The sequence below is a fragment of the Phyllobates terribilis genome, unplaced genomic scaffold (genome assembly GCF_046119375.1).
Source record: "Phyllobates terribilis strain yellow unplaced genomic scaffold, ASM4611937v1 Scaffold_1__5_contigs__length_1240528914, whole genome shotgun sequence".
NCBI lineage: Eukaryota > Metazoa > Chordata > Amphibia > Anura > Dendrobatidae > Phyllobates > Phyllobates terribilis.
Window position 1 is genome coordinate 1,040,465,905 of NW_027362761.1, and position 12,469 is coordinate 1,040,478,373.

General features: G+C 40.0%; 1 protein-coding gene across 2 annotated transcripts in view; it reads right to left on the bottom strand.

Annotated features, from left to right (window-relative positions):
* LOC141157621 (uncharacterized) overlaps nucleotides 1-12,469 on the bottom strand; it is a 143,601-nt gene that overhangs the window by 78,697 nt on the left and 52,435 nt on the right. For both annotated transcript variants that reach the window (XM_073645117.1, XM_073645125.1), the window contains exons 5-6: nucleotides 8,542-8,672; nucleotides 6,732-6,820 (exon numbers count right to left, since the gene is read on the bottom strand). In XM_073645117.1, coding sequence (XP_073501218.1) covers nucleotides 6,732-6,820; nucleotides 8,542-8,672 — 220 coding nt within the window. The remainder of the gene's footprint in view (nucleotides 1-6,731; nucleotides 6,821-8,541; nucleotides 8,673-12,469) is intronic.

A 12,469-nucleotide genomic window follows, 5' to 3' on the forward strand; every position in this document is an offset into this window, starting at 1 on the left:
CTGAATCTGTCTGGACTGCGGGTCAGCACTTTATACTCAGATATCAGGCTTTTACTTAGGGTACACCCTAATGAAGCATATTCCATTGAGCCATCACTCTCTTGGTACATATAGCTTTTAATGAGTATACAATTAATTCTTGAAGCATTTGAACAGTGAAAGCGAGCATGTCCCTCATCTAGACTCTGTACAGACGTACATAGATTTATAAATCAAGCCATCAAGATGGCATTGAAGTGTAGGCCTTTAGCTTAAATAAAGAAAAACTTACTTCATTTTTTTTTAGGAATTACAGACATTTTTACATAAAGTCTCAACTTTCACAGAATCAAAAATAAATTGTACAAACACAAGTATACTCGTAACTCTAAGGCCACGGCCCCACTATCAGTATTTGGTCAGTATTTGGTCGTATTTTTTTTCTTTCAGGAGTGGGAGCCAAAACCAGATGAGGAACAATCAGAGAAAAGGTATAATAGAAACTATTCACCAATTCTGCATTTATCACCCACTCCTGGCTTTGTCTCCCACTCCTGAGAAACAATACTGACCAAATACTGATAGTGGGGCTGTGGCCTAATCATTCACTGCAAAGTATTTGCATCCAAATATGAAATGAATGACTGCTTGAAGTCTGGGAAGTATTGGCATCAACTAATACAGAGTTCTCTCCCATCAGATGCCATAAAAGACTTTGCTGGCTTGTGGATCTTTTTCTTTAGTTTAGTCACCAGTGAGTGATACTATTCTCCGTCAGGTTGAGGTCCGGTGACTGGCTCGGCTATTAGAAGAACATTCCATTACTTTACCATAAAAGCTTCATTAATAGTACCTTACGAACAGTCTTTCCTTCAGACATCCTAATATTTTCCTGCACAGGAAAAACCAGTAACATTGTTATAAGTGTCCGTGTGCATCATTCATGTACGTACAGGAATAGAATACAGAATAGAAATGACAGATGTTTAGATTTTAAAGATGTGCAAAGATAGATAGAGATAGATATGAGGTAAATTGATGATAAATAGATAAGATATAGGGTAGATAGCTAGATAGATAGCCTTGCGATATAGGATTAGTGTCTTGCGTGTGTAGTGTAATGTACATGTATTAAAGGGGGTTTTCCCAAGAACGAAAGTTCATTTTAATCAATAGATCTTGGAATAATAACTTAAACAATAATATAGACATATTTATGTTTATTTAAGCATATGGATGTGTTTAAATAAAATGTTCCTGTACAGGAACATTTTATTTAAATGCATTCAATTGTCTAACTTATTATTATTCAAAGATCTATTGATTAAAATTAACTTTTGTTAGGGGGAAAACCCTTTTACACTAATAAATAAATGAAAAAAATTACTTGGTGTCCCCCTATCAGAGTCACCGGCTTACACTGCACTCCGTAAGAACCGGTGGCTCTGAACAGCAGTGACGTCAATAACAATGTTCAGAGCCGCAGAGTCACACTGCACTCTGTGACACTCGGTGACTCTGATGAGCGTTATCGTTACGGCAATTCGCAGTCGTCAGGGACGGATTTGGGGAATGCTGGACTACGTCAGACCTGCGTGGGAACAGTTTTTTAAATAAATTGCTGAAGAAGGGACAGGATTGTTTTTATTTCTCTCTTTTTAGGTTTTTCAGGTTTCATTTGTGAACTACGTAGGCTATGGTGGACTACGTCGGGCCTACATGTTTTTTTTATAAACTGGAAAACCAGGGAAAGTGTCGGGGACTGTTTATTTGAATAAAGTATTTTTTGTGTGTGCACTTTTTTTTATTTTTTATTACTGGGTTAGTAATGGGGGTGTCTGATAGACACCTCTCCATTACTAACATCAAAGGCTTGATGCCAGCTGTGATTTTTGACAAATCACAGCTGGCATCAACCCCAACTACCATTACCCCGATGGCCAATGCACCAGGGCAATCGGGAAGAGCCGAGGCCAAGCACCAACGGGCGCATCTAATGTGATGCACCATTTCTAGAGCAGGTGCGGGCTGGTATTTTATACTGGGAAAAGCCTAATTACCACGAACCTTCCCATCCTGATACTATCAGCCCGCAGCCGTCTGCTTTACCTTTGCTGATTATCAAAAATGGGGGGACCCTGCGTCATTATTTCATTTATTAGCTTAATACATGTACAGTAAACTACACATGCAAGCACTAACTATATACAGTACAGACCAAAAATTTGGACACACCTTCTCATTTAAAGATTTTTCTGTATTTTCATGACTATGAAAATTGTACATTCACACTGAAGGCATCAAAACTATGAATTAACACATGTGGAATGATATACTTAACAAAAAAGTGTGAAACAACTGAAAATATGTCTTATATTCTAGGTTCTTCAAAGTAGCCACCTTTTGCTTTGATGACTGCTTTGCACACTCTTGGCATTCTCTTGATGAGCTCCAAGAGGTAGTCAAAGGAAATGGTCTTCCAACAATCTTGAAGGAGTTCCCAGAGATGCTTAGCACTTGTTGGCCCTTTTGCCTTCACTCTGCGGTCCAGCTCACCCCAAACCATCTCGATTGGGTTCAGGTCTGGTGACTGTGGAGGCACCCCATCACTCTCCTTCTTGGTCAAATAGCCCTTACACAGCCTGGAGGTGTGTTTGGGGTCATTGTCCTGTTGAAAAATAAATGATGGTCCAACTAAACGCAAACCAGACCCCCACACCTCCTCCTCCATGCTTCACGGTGGGAACCAGGCACGTAGAGTCCATCCGTTCACCTTTTCTGCGTCGCACAAAGACACGGTGGTTAGAACCAAAGATCTCAAATTTGGACTCATCAGACCAAAGCATAGATTTCCACTGGTCTAATGTCCATTCCTTGTGTTCTTTAGCCCAAACAAGTCTCTTCTGCTTGTTGCCTGTCCTTAGCAGTGGTTTCCTAGCAGCTATTTTACCATGAAGGCCTGCTGCACAAAGTCTCCTCTTAACAGTTGCTGTAGAGATGTGTCTGCTGCTAGAACTCTGTGTGGCATTGACCTGGACTCTAATCTGAGCTGCTGTTAACCTGCGATTTCTGAGGCTGGTGACTCGGATAAACTTATCCTCAGAAGCAGAGGTGACTCTTGGTCTTCCTTTCCAGGGGCGGTCCTCATGTGAGCCAGTTTCTTTGTAGCGCTTGATGGTTTTTGCAACTGCACTTGGGGACACTTTCAAAGTTTGCCCAATTTTTCGCACTGACTGACCTTCATTTCTTAAAGTAATGATGGCCACTCGTTTTTCTTTACTTAGAATTTGTATTATGGCAAGAAAAAAGCTAACAGTCTATTCAGTAGGACTATCAGCTGTGTATCCACCAGACTTCTGCACAACACAACTGATGGTCCCAACCCCATTTATAAGGCAAGAAATCCCACTTATTAAACCTGACAGGGCACACCTGTGAAGTGAAAACCATTTCCGGTGGCTACCTCTTGAAGCTCATCAAGAGAATGCCAAGAGTGTGCAAAGCAGTCATCAAAGCAAAAGGTGGCTACTTTGAAGAACCTAGAATATAAGACATATTTTCAGTTGTTTCACACTTTTTTGTTAAGTATATAATTCCACATGTGTTAGTTCATAGTTTTGATGCCTTCAGTGTGAATGTACAATTTTCATAGTCATGAAAATACAGAAAAATCTTTAAATGAGAAGGTGTGTCCAAACTTTTAGTCTGTACTGTATCTCACGGATATCTATGATCTATTTACCTCATATCTATCTATCTCTATCTATCTTTGCACATCTTTAACATCTAAACATCTGTCATTTCTATTCTGCATTCTATTCTGGTATGTGTCACATGGACGACACATGCATGTGTGCGGGACATATTGACATCCATGCTGCTGAGAAAAAAAGGACATATTTACTTGAGTCACTTAGTCCATGTAAACACATGGACATGTGCGGAGCCCCAACGATTATAATGGGTGCTCCTGTGTAAGTGTCTCCGTTATGTGTGAAAAATGACACCACAAGTACTGGAAAAACAGGGGAAAAAAAACAAAGAGAAAAAGCAAAAATAATGAAATTTCACACTTGTTTTAGGGTTTTGATTTTAGGACAATCTTTAACCTGGCAGTATGATTCTCTATGTCAGTACAATTCCAGAGATATCAAACTTTTATAATTCTCCCCACCCCCACTCTAAGTGCCGAAACAGAAATGTGGAAATTCGTAAAAAAAAAACAAAAAAAACCCCAACTTTATTGCATTATCACTTTCAGAAATCTGTAATGTTTTAATTATCTTGTTGATAGAGCTATGTAACCCTCTTGCTTTTTGCGTGGCAAATTGATGTCGATGCCATTTTGGGGTAGCTACGAAGTGATCGCTTCTTATTTGATTTTTTATCTTTTTAAGCCATTTACCGATTGGATTAATGCTATATTTTGCTATATCTGACTTTTAAAAACACCAATACATTGGCTTGTTTTTTTATTTACTTTTAATGGGGGGAGGGTGAGGAGAATCAAATTTTTATATTTTTTCATATTTTTATAATTATTTTATATTTTTACTTTATTTTTAAATTCTGTTAAGGGATTTGAACCGGTGAACATCTGATCTCTTGTTTTATTTACTGCAATACAACTATATTACAGCATACAGACAAAATAATAAGTCTTCATAGGAGGACAAAGATGGCAGCCATTGGGGGAGAGGGAAGTCTTCAAGGCCAAGAGAACGCATCAGACTCCGCAATTGACTCCTGATGTCAGAGATTGACAATGGCATATAAATTGTTAAATAGCAGCACTATGATTCCTGAGGTTACCAGATGGAATGAATGGTGTTTCACAGCCGGCATCTCTTGACTATGGTACAAGCTTAGCTTCTGAGCTTACTCCATACATGGGGACCAGACAAATGCAGCACCAGTACGTCACATGTCAGGAAGGGGTTAGTAGTGGTCCTTATCCTAACCTAACTCCTGAGTAAGGCTTAACTGTGTCAGGTGACAAGCTTAGCAGGAAGATTTTTAAGGTCACTGGAGACATCTTGCAAAATAAGAAAATCTGAAGAATCCTGATTACAGAAGGTAGTTGTAAAGGAGGGAAAGAGGACAACAAGAACCCCTGCGTTCCAGCATCCTTCAAGTAAAAAAGCTTCCAACTAAAATTATATATGTTTTATCTGATTAGGAGATGTTTGTATGCTTATATTAAATTAATTGATTGGTAATTGGCTCAAGCCAAAATGTCTGAGCAATTTCTGGTTATTTACATTGACAATCCTCAGCACTGCATCCAATTTCTTCTTGTAGTCATGTGGTTGTCATATTAATTGTTAATGTAGTGACCATAACATGGTACATATATTCCCAAGTATTGTTCTATATTCTCCAAAATTCATACTGCCATCAGCAATCACAGCCATATATGCCCAAGCGTAACACCGCCTCCACCATGTTTGACTGATGACATGATATGTTTCAGATCATGAGCCCTTCCTTCCCTTTTTCATACTGATCTCTTCCCTTCATTATGGCACTTATTCTTGGTTTCTAATGTCCATAGAATCTTGTTCCAGAAGCATGCATGCGGCTTTTTTAGAAATTTACTCATGGGTTTCCATCTCGTTAAAAACCCTTTAGATTGAGATTCATGAAAAGTGTCTCTTGACTGTAGAATGACAATGATACATCAACTCCTTGAGAGTGTTTGACTGGATGTTATGAGGAGCCTTTCCTTACCAAGGAATCTTTTCTGCAATCATACACTTTGATTATATCCTGTGCTCTTACAGGCTTTTTGGCATGGCTGAGCTCTAGAGTGCTTTCCTTCTTTCTACAAATATACCAAATTGTTGGGGTTGGCGGCTTCTAAAATTTCTGCTCTTGTAGGTTTGTTTTGTTTTATGTTTCTCTATACCATTGATTGCATCATTCCTTTGCTTTGATACTTCTCAGAGTTCCCATCAATAGTTATAAAATGCAACTACAACACCTGGAATCAACTCCAAACTTTATCTTCTAGACTCTTGTCCAAAATTATGATATTGATGGCCTATACTATAAATAAGCCATAAATATCACATTGTTGATGGTTTGATACTAGCCAACCTCACCGGTCAGCAGTTTTATGCTTCGGAAGTAGCTGGATGTACGCAGTGAACAAAGTTGGAACGACACAGCTCCTAACACTGTATTGGCCTCTGCCCACAACTGCAGCTTAGCCCCTATTAAAATAAATCACAAATAGGGGTACATGATGTTAGGCCCTCACTGATCTCATATTGATGATCTATCCTGCAGACAATTATCAATATAATAAGCATGGACAGCCCCTTTAGTTAATGAGTTAATGGTCACATCGGACCTTAAAAATTCATATTAGTTAATGTCCAAGAAGTTATGTCTTGGTGAAAATAGAGGGAGAATGTAAAAAAAAGTCTGTCAAACAGTTAATAAAGCAGGAGTTAAAACCCGATGATTTATTCAAAATGGATGACCTACAACTTATACAACCAATGATAAACTCAAGAAGATGTCCGAATCCTGATAATACATATTATTTCTAAAATGAGTGCACAGAGTGAGATGAATTTCTCTTCCTGATACATGTAGTCACTTGCAGCTAATCCACCTCTTATATCTAATTATTATCCAAGTAGCAGTATGTGTTTGCAATTCCTTGGGGCATGGGATAAATCTCAGTAGATGAAAGTGTTTAAGCCTCTATGATCATCCTATACAGATTGAGTACAAGAACCTACCCCAGGTAAGCATTCATGCTCTGAATATGCTCAGGAAAAGGCTTCCCACTATCCATATCAGTGATCCCGGCCTCCTTAAATGCATCTTTCTGGAAAAGAATACACAGTATAGTAGAAATTATTATGAAAATGTTTATCATAATGGTAATGATTTCGTAACGTTACAATGCATTATATTAATATTTGTATAACGTTTATACAATGCTTATATTGGCTTCCTTTTACGGATAATTATTATAGTCATTCTTAACGTTTTTTGTGATGTTTTATTGAAACAACAGAATGGTTTTAATGTATTAACAAAGAATTTTGATCTTAACAGTGGATGTATCATTTTCCCTACGCTTTTTCTACATTACTGTAAGTCAGCAGTTGAAACGAATCCCACTACCACAGAGTTTACAGTAATTCAACGTGGTGAATTAAACAATCCGTCTTTTTTTGCACTAAATATTGAAAGGCATTCACTTTTAAGACCATCACATGAAATTTGACCACGAGGGTCAGTTCTACATTGATGTGGTTTGTGGTCATAAATCAACTAAGAGGAGCTCAGTAAAAGACAGAAAAGTTACAAACTCTCAAAGTTTTGGCTCAGCCTGTATATGACATCTGCATGTCAAGGTCAGTATGTAGACCTCAATGCCTGGACTGACCTTCTATACATGAGGCTATGTAGATTCAGGTCAGGAGAAGGAGGGTCAGTCTGGACATTGCGGTCCGTATAATGACCGTGAAATCCAGCTGTATGATCCTGGATTAATCTCATTCTGCAGCCGACAATCAGAAGGGAATCAACAACCTTAAAAGCCAAATGATGCAAACGTTTTAATGAAACACAGTTGCAAAGATAATTTTTAGTACAAAACACATGCATTTAAGAGAAGCAATCCCAATAATTTTTTTCTCTAAATCTGTCAAAATGTATATGTAGTATAGTGCAAGTGCATTTATATACTTAACTATGTACATTTTCCCAGTGGTTTCCAGCGCCCCTCTCCGGTCTCCAACTCAATAATGTGACTGAAATTTTGTCTCACAGGATCACACTGAGGGTTTGTGCGTGAACTGGAAGTCGCTTTTACAATGGTTGCCTCTAAAGCGTCATAGACTTACATTGTAAGACTAACGACATACGGCCGTAGAGTCACTCATCTGAGATAAATCGGGCAGATTATGTAATTGACACTCTGATCATACTGTGATCAGAGTTTGCTCAGAGCGTCGGAAAAGTGTGATCTAATTCTCTCGGAGGAGATAATTGGAGCTCACTGTGAGGAGAAGATGGAGAACAACATTTCTCCATTTTCTCCATTCTGTAGGTCCGTGGAAATTGGAGCGCAGTCCGATGTTTTGCACGCACCCCTAGACTCGAATGGGTGAGTGGCATCCAATTTGAAAGTGAAATCCCAGCATGCTGAGGGTTTTTTTTTTTTTTTTTTTTAAGAGACAGATTCTTTCGGTGAAAAAAAAGTCGTGCATCAACACTGCCCCCTTGAATAACATTGGTCCAAGTGCTATCAGATAAAAAATTGTATAGTGCTCGTCCAATATATATGCTAGTGTGAATGAGCCCTAAAAGTAACTTCTGACTCACATAAACCCCACTGTGATCCGGAAAGTTGGCATAGAAGTCACATGAGTGAGAAGACTGGAGCAGCACTGGAAACCTGGGAAGAAGGCAATCGGTAAGTATGTTAATGCACTTACATTACACAACACAAGTATTTAAAAATTTTTCTAGAAGGTGTGTATAGCCTTTAATAAATACAGAACAACTCTGTGGCTTTACAGGATTGTAGAAGCTTACCTGTTTTATTAAGTCGTCTCCAGACACAACGACAATTTTTAAATCAAGGCCACTTTTCGTCACAATTTCCTTCAAAGCAGCAGCGCAGGCAAGAGGGTTTGTACCTCCTGCATTACTGACAACACGAATGCCTGGTAAAATAAAAAAAGTCATATTAAACTGCTCTGATCATAAAGCTGGCCATGGCTACATGCCTTGATTTAGTTTAATGGATGCTAGCTGATTGGGTGCAGTGCTCACATAACATAATATCACACGAGCGCAAGCAGACATATTGACGACATCACTGGAACAGCGTAAGTCTGGGTGATGAGAATATGGTGCTTTTATTTTATATGATGCTCTGTTGCACTTTAAGAGGACCTTTCACCAAATTTTTCATGTTTTCAGAGAAAATGATAATTACTCACTGGAAATTTGATTTTCTGGAACCCACGATAGCACCATAGAGAGAGAGAGAAAGGATCTGCCCCCAAAGACAGGAAACCTACAGATTTACAGCCTCTCTTCCAGGTTCAGTGGTTTACAGAGAACCTCATTTTAATTAGTGAGGTAGAGAAAACAGATATATATATAAAAAAAGGCAAAGATCAATACTTTCTTGCTAACTTCCCTACCAGAACCGATTTTTTTACTGCTGCACCCAGTGAAAAGTGGGAAGAGTAAGAAAAAAAACCATAACCATAGAAGTGACGGAATAAGGAAAAGGTGCTGTCGTGGGTTCTGGAACATCAGATTATCAGTACGTAATTATCATTTCTCCCATCTCCACGACAGCACCATAGAGATAGATGGCAAAGAAATCCTTTTGGAAGGGACCACTGTTGAAGCACTTTTCTCCCAAAGAAAAGGTCAAAAGAACCCAAACCCAAACAATAGTATTTAAAAAAAGGTGGATGGTGAAGACCAAGTTACTGCCATACAAATTTGTTCAAGAGAAGCACTAGCCCTCTCTGCCCAAGAGGTAAATACAGCTTTTGTAGAGTGACCTTTTAAATTTTCAGGAATGGGATGTCCACTTGAAGTGTACAAAATTACCAATCTAACCCAGTTAGCCAGGTTCTCCTATTAAGCCATTTGACCTTTGTTTGGGACCCTGAAAAGAACAAAAAAAAGAGAGGCACTTTTACGCCAACTGGTCGTAGCCTCCAACTATTGAATTAAACATCTCCTGACATTCAAAGAATGGAACCTAGCCTCCTTCTCATTCTTGGGGTCATTACAATAAGAGGGCAATACAGTCTCTTGAGATCTATGAAAGCTTAAGGATACCTTGGGGAGAAAAGCCCAGTCTGGTCTAATAACTACTCTAGCAGAGAGAATATTGGTGAATGGCTGGTTTGCTGACAGTGCCTGTAACTCTCCTATCCTTCTAGTTGATGTAAGCGCTATCAGTAACATAGTTTTAAGAGTTCGAGCGCTAAGCTGTATTTCCGCTATCGGCCCAAACGGGAACCTAGTCAGGACATTCAAGACTAAATTGAGGTCCCATGGCGGAACCAGAGGTAAAACCACAGGTCTAGATCTACCCACTGATAAACCTCACCACCCAAGAGTGGTCAGCATTTTTTTGGTAAAAAAAGAACACCCAAGGTTGATACCTGCACCTTAAGGGTGTTGACCAAATTTTTGTAAAGTCCCTTTGACTCCAGGAGCTCCAACTCAAACGCCACGCGGGGGCAGAAGACTGGACCCTGTGGAAGGAGTTCTGGGATTTCTGGAAGAATCAATGGCTTCCCCCACTGAAATGAGCCTTAACCAAGTGAACCACGCTCTCTTTGGTCAGAAAAGCACTATTAGGGCAGAGACACACTGACATATTTCTCTTGAGAGGATCGCATCATAAACCACGTACTGGCCGGCACCTGTCCTGACCTGAGCTTGACAGATGCACCTGTCCTGACCTGAGCTTGACAGATGCATGGAAATCTATCATGCTGTCATGCTCAGGTAAGGAGAGGTGTCGGGCCAGACCGTTCAGTGTGATGCGATCATCACACGATTCATACGGCCATGTGCCCCTGCTCTTAAGGTTACTTTTGCTAGGTCCGACCGAATTTTCCTTAATACTAATGGGATCAAGAAGATTGGTGGCAAGGCATAAACTAATTTGTGAAATCATTTGTGGGGAAACACATTCACTCCTTGGGGTTTAGGTAACAAAATCTTGGCACCTTCCTGTTGACTCTGGTCGCTAAAAGGTATATCAGTGGCCGACCCCATAATGAAACAATCTTTTGAAAGGCTGCAGAATTCAGCAACCATTCGTCCTGACTAGTGGCGACTTAATCTCCTTTTACATTAATCTTTCCTTTTAGATAGTCTGCTAATAGTGACAGAAGTTTTTCTTCTGCCCTCCATTAGTGACCTGGACTTTGTGCCTCTCTGATTGTTTATATAAACACAGATGTTCTGTTGTCCGAAAGAATTTTCACATTGCGACCTCAGGTAGGGCATCTATCAGAGCCAACCTGGTCACCGACAACTCCTTCATAGGACACGTCTCAGAGATAGGGGCCTCTGAGCCTGAAAGGCTCAGTCTTTCAGATGTGACCCCCAACCGAAAGGGCTGGCATCCGTGGTGATCACTGAAGGATTCATGCTCTCCCAGGGAACTCCCTGTAAAAGATTCTCTTGGCAGAACCACCAAACTAGGGACTCCCAAGTTGCTCACTAAATCCAAATTTCTCTTGGGGCCATGGATAGAGTCAAACTGAAAATGATGACAGTCACTGATACCATTTGAAATTTTTGATGTTCCTGGAAGATATGGACGTGGTAATATGCTTCATGGAGATCCAATATTGTCATGTAGCATTTTGGAAAAAGAAGCTTTACTGTCATTTCCACGGTTTCCATTTTAAACATTTGACCTTCAGGCAGCGATTTAAGTTCTTTAAGTTTACAATAGCTCTGAAGGAGAAGTCTGGCTTCCTCCGTAGAAAGAGAGGACTGTAAAATTCCCTCTTCTTTTCTGATTTTGGAACAGGAGCAAGGATGCCCCCTTTGCACCAAGAATAGGACTTCTTGTTCTATGGCCTGTTGCCCTGCTTTGGAGGCCTGGATATCTGTAACTAAAAATCTTTCTGGTGGGAGGGAGCAGAATTCTAGTTTCAAACCCTGACCTATGGGGTTTAAAATTCAACTGTTTGTTGATTCCTAACCAGGCAGGGAGAAACTTTTTTAGCCTGCCACCTACCTAGGGCCTGGCGTCATTGTCTTCCAGATCTTCTCGAGGGATCAGCGGGAAGGGAGTCAAATATGAAGCTTTTCCCCGTGGATCTTTGGATCTTCCATCTTGGTTCTCTGGGAGACAAACTTCCTCTGCTTCGAAGGATGAAAGGATCTTCTCTAAAAGGAATTAGAAGGAAATTTCTTGTTGTCTGCTGCTTTTGCCAGTATCTCATCCAGGATTGGCCCAAAGAGGAATTCTCCTTGACATGGGATAAGGCATAAACTACTTTTAGATTGAAGATCCCCTAACCAATTTTTCAACCAGAGCGCTTGGCAGAGTTAGATTGGGAGCAAGATTGAACTGTGAGCCTTACTGCATCAACAGAGGCGTTAGCTAAAAAGTCTGTGGCTTTTTGGATGGTTGGAAAGCTGGCTAAAATCTGATCACATGGACATTTGTTTTTAATCTGAGACTGCAGGGCATCTAGCCATACAGTTAAAGATCTCGCTGTTCATGTTGCTGCAATGTTGGGTTTGAACACTGCCGCACCTGACTCCTTGGCCCTATTAAGGAATCCGTCTGCCTTCTTATCCAGGTCTTTCAGGAGTCCCGTGTCATCAAAGGGAAAAGCGGACTTGCGAGATGCATGCAAAATAGCTGCATCGATATTAGGGGCCTTTTACCAACATTCACAAATATCAGATTCAAAGTGGTATTTCCTTTTAACCCCTTTTGGAATGAAGCCTTTATTAG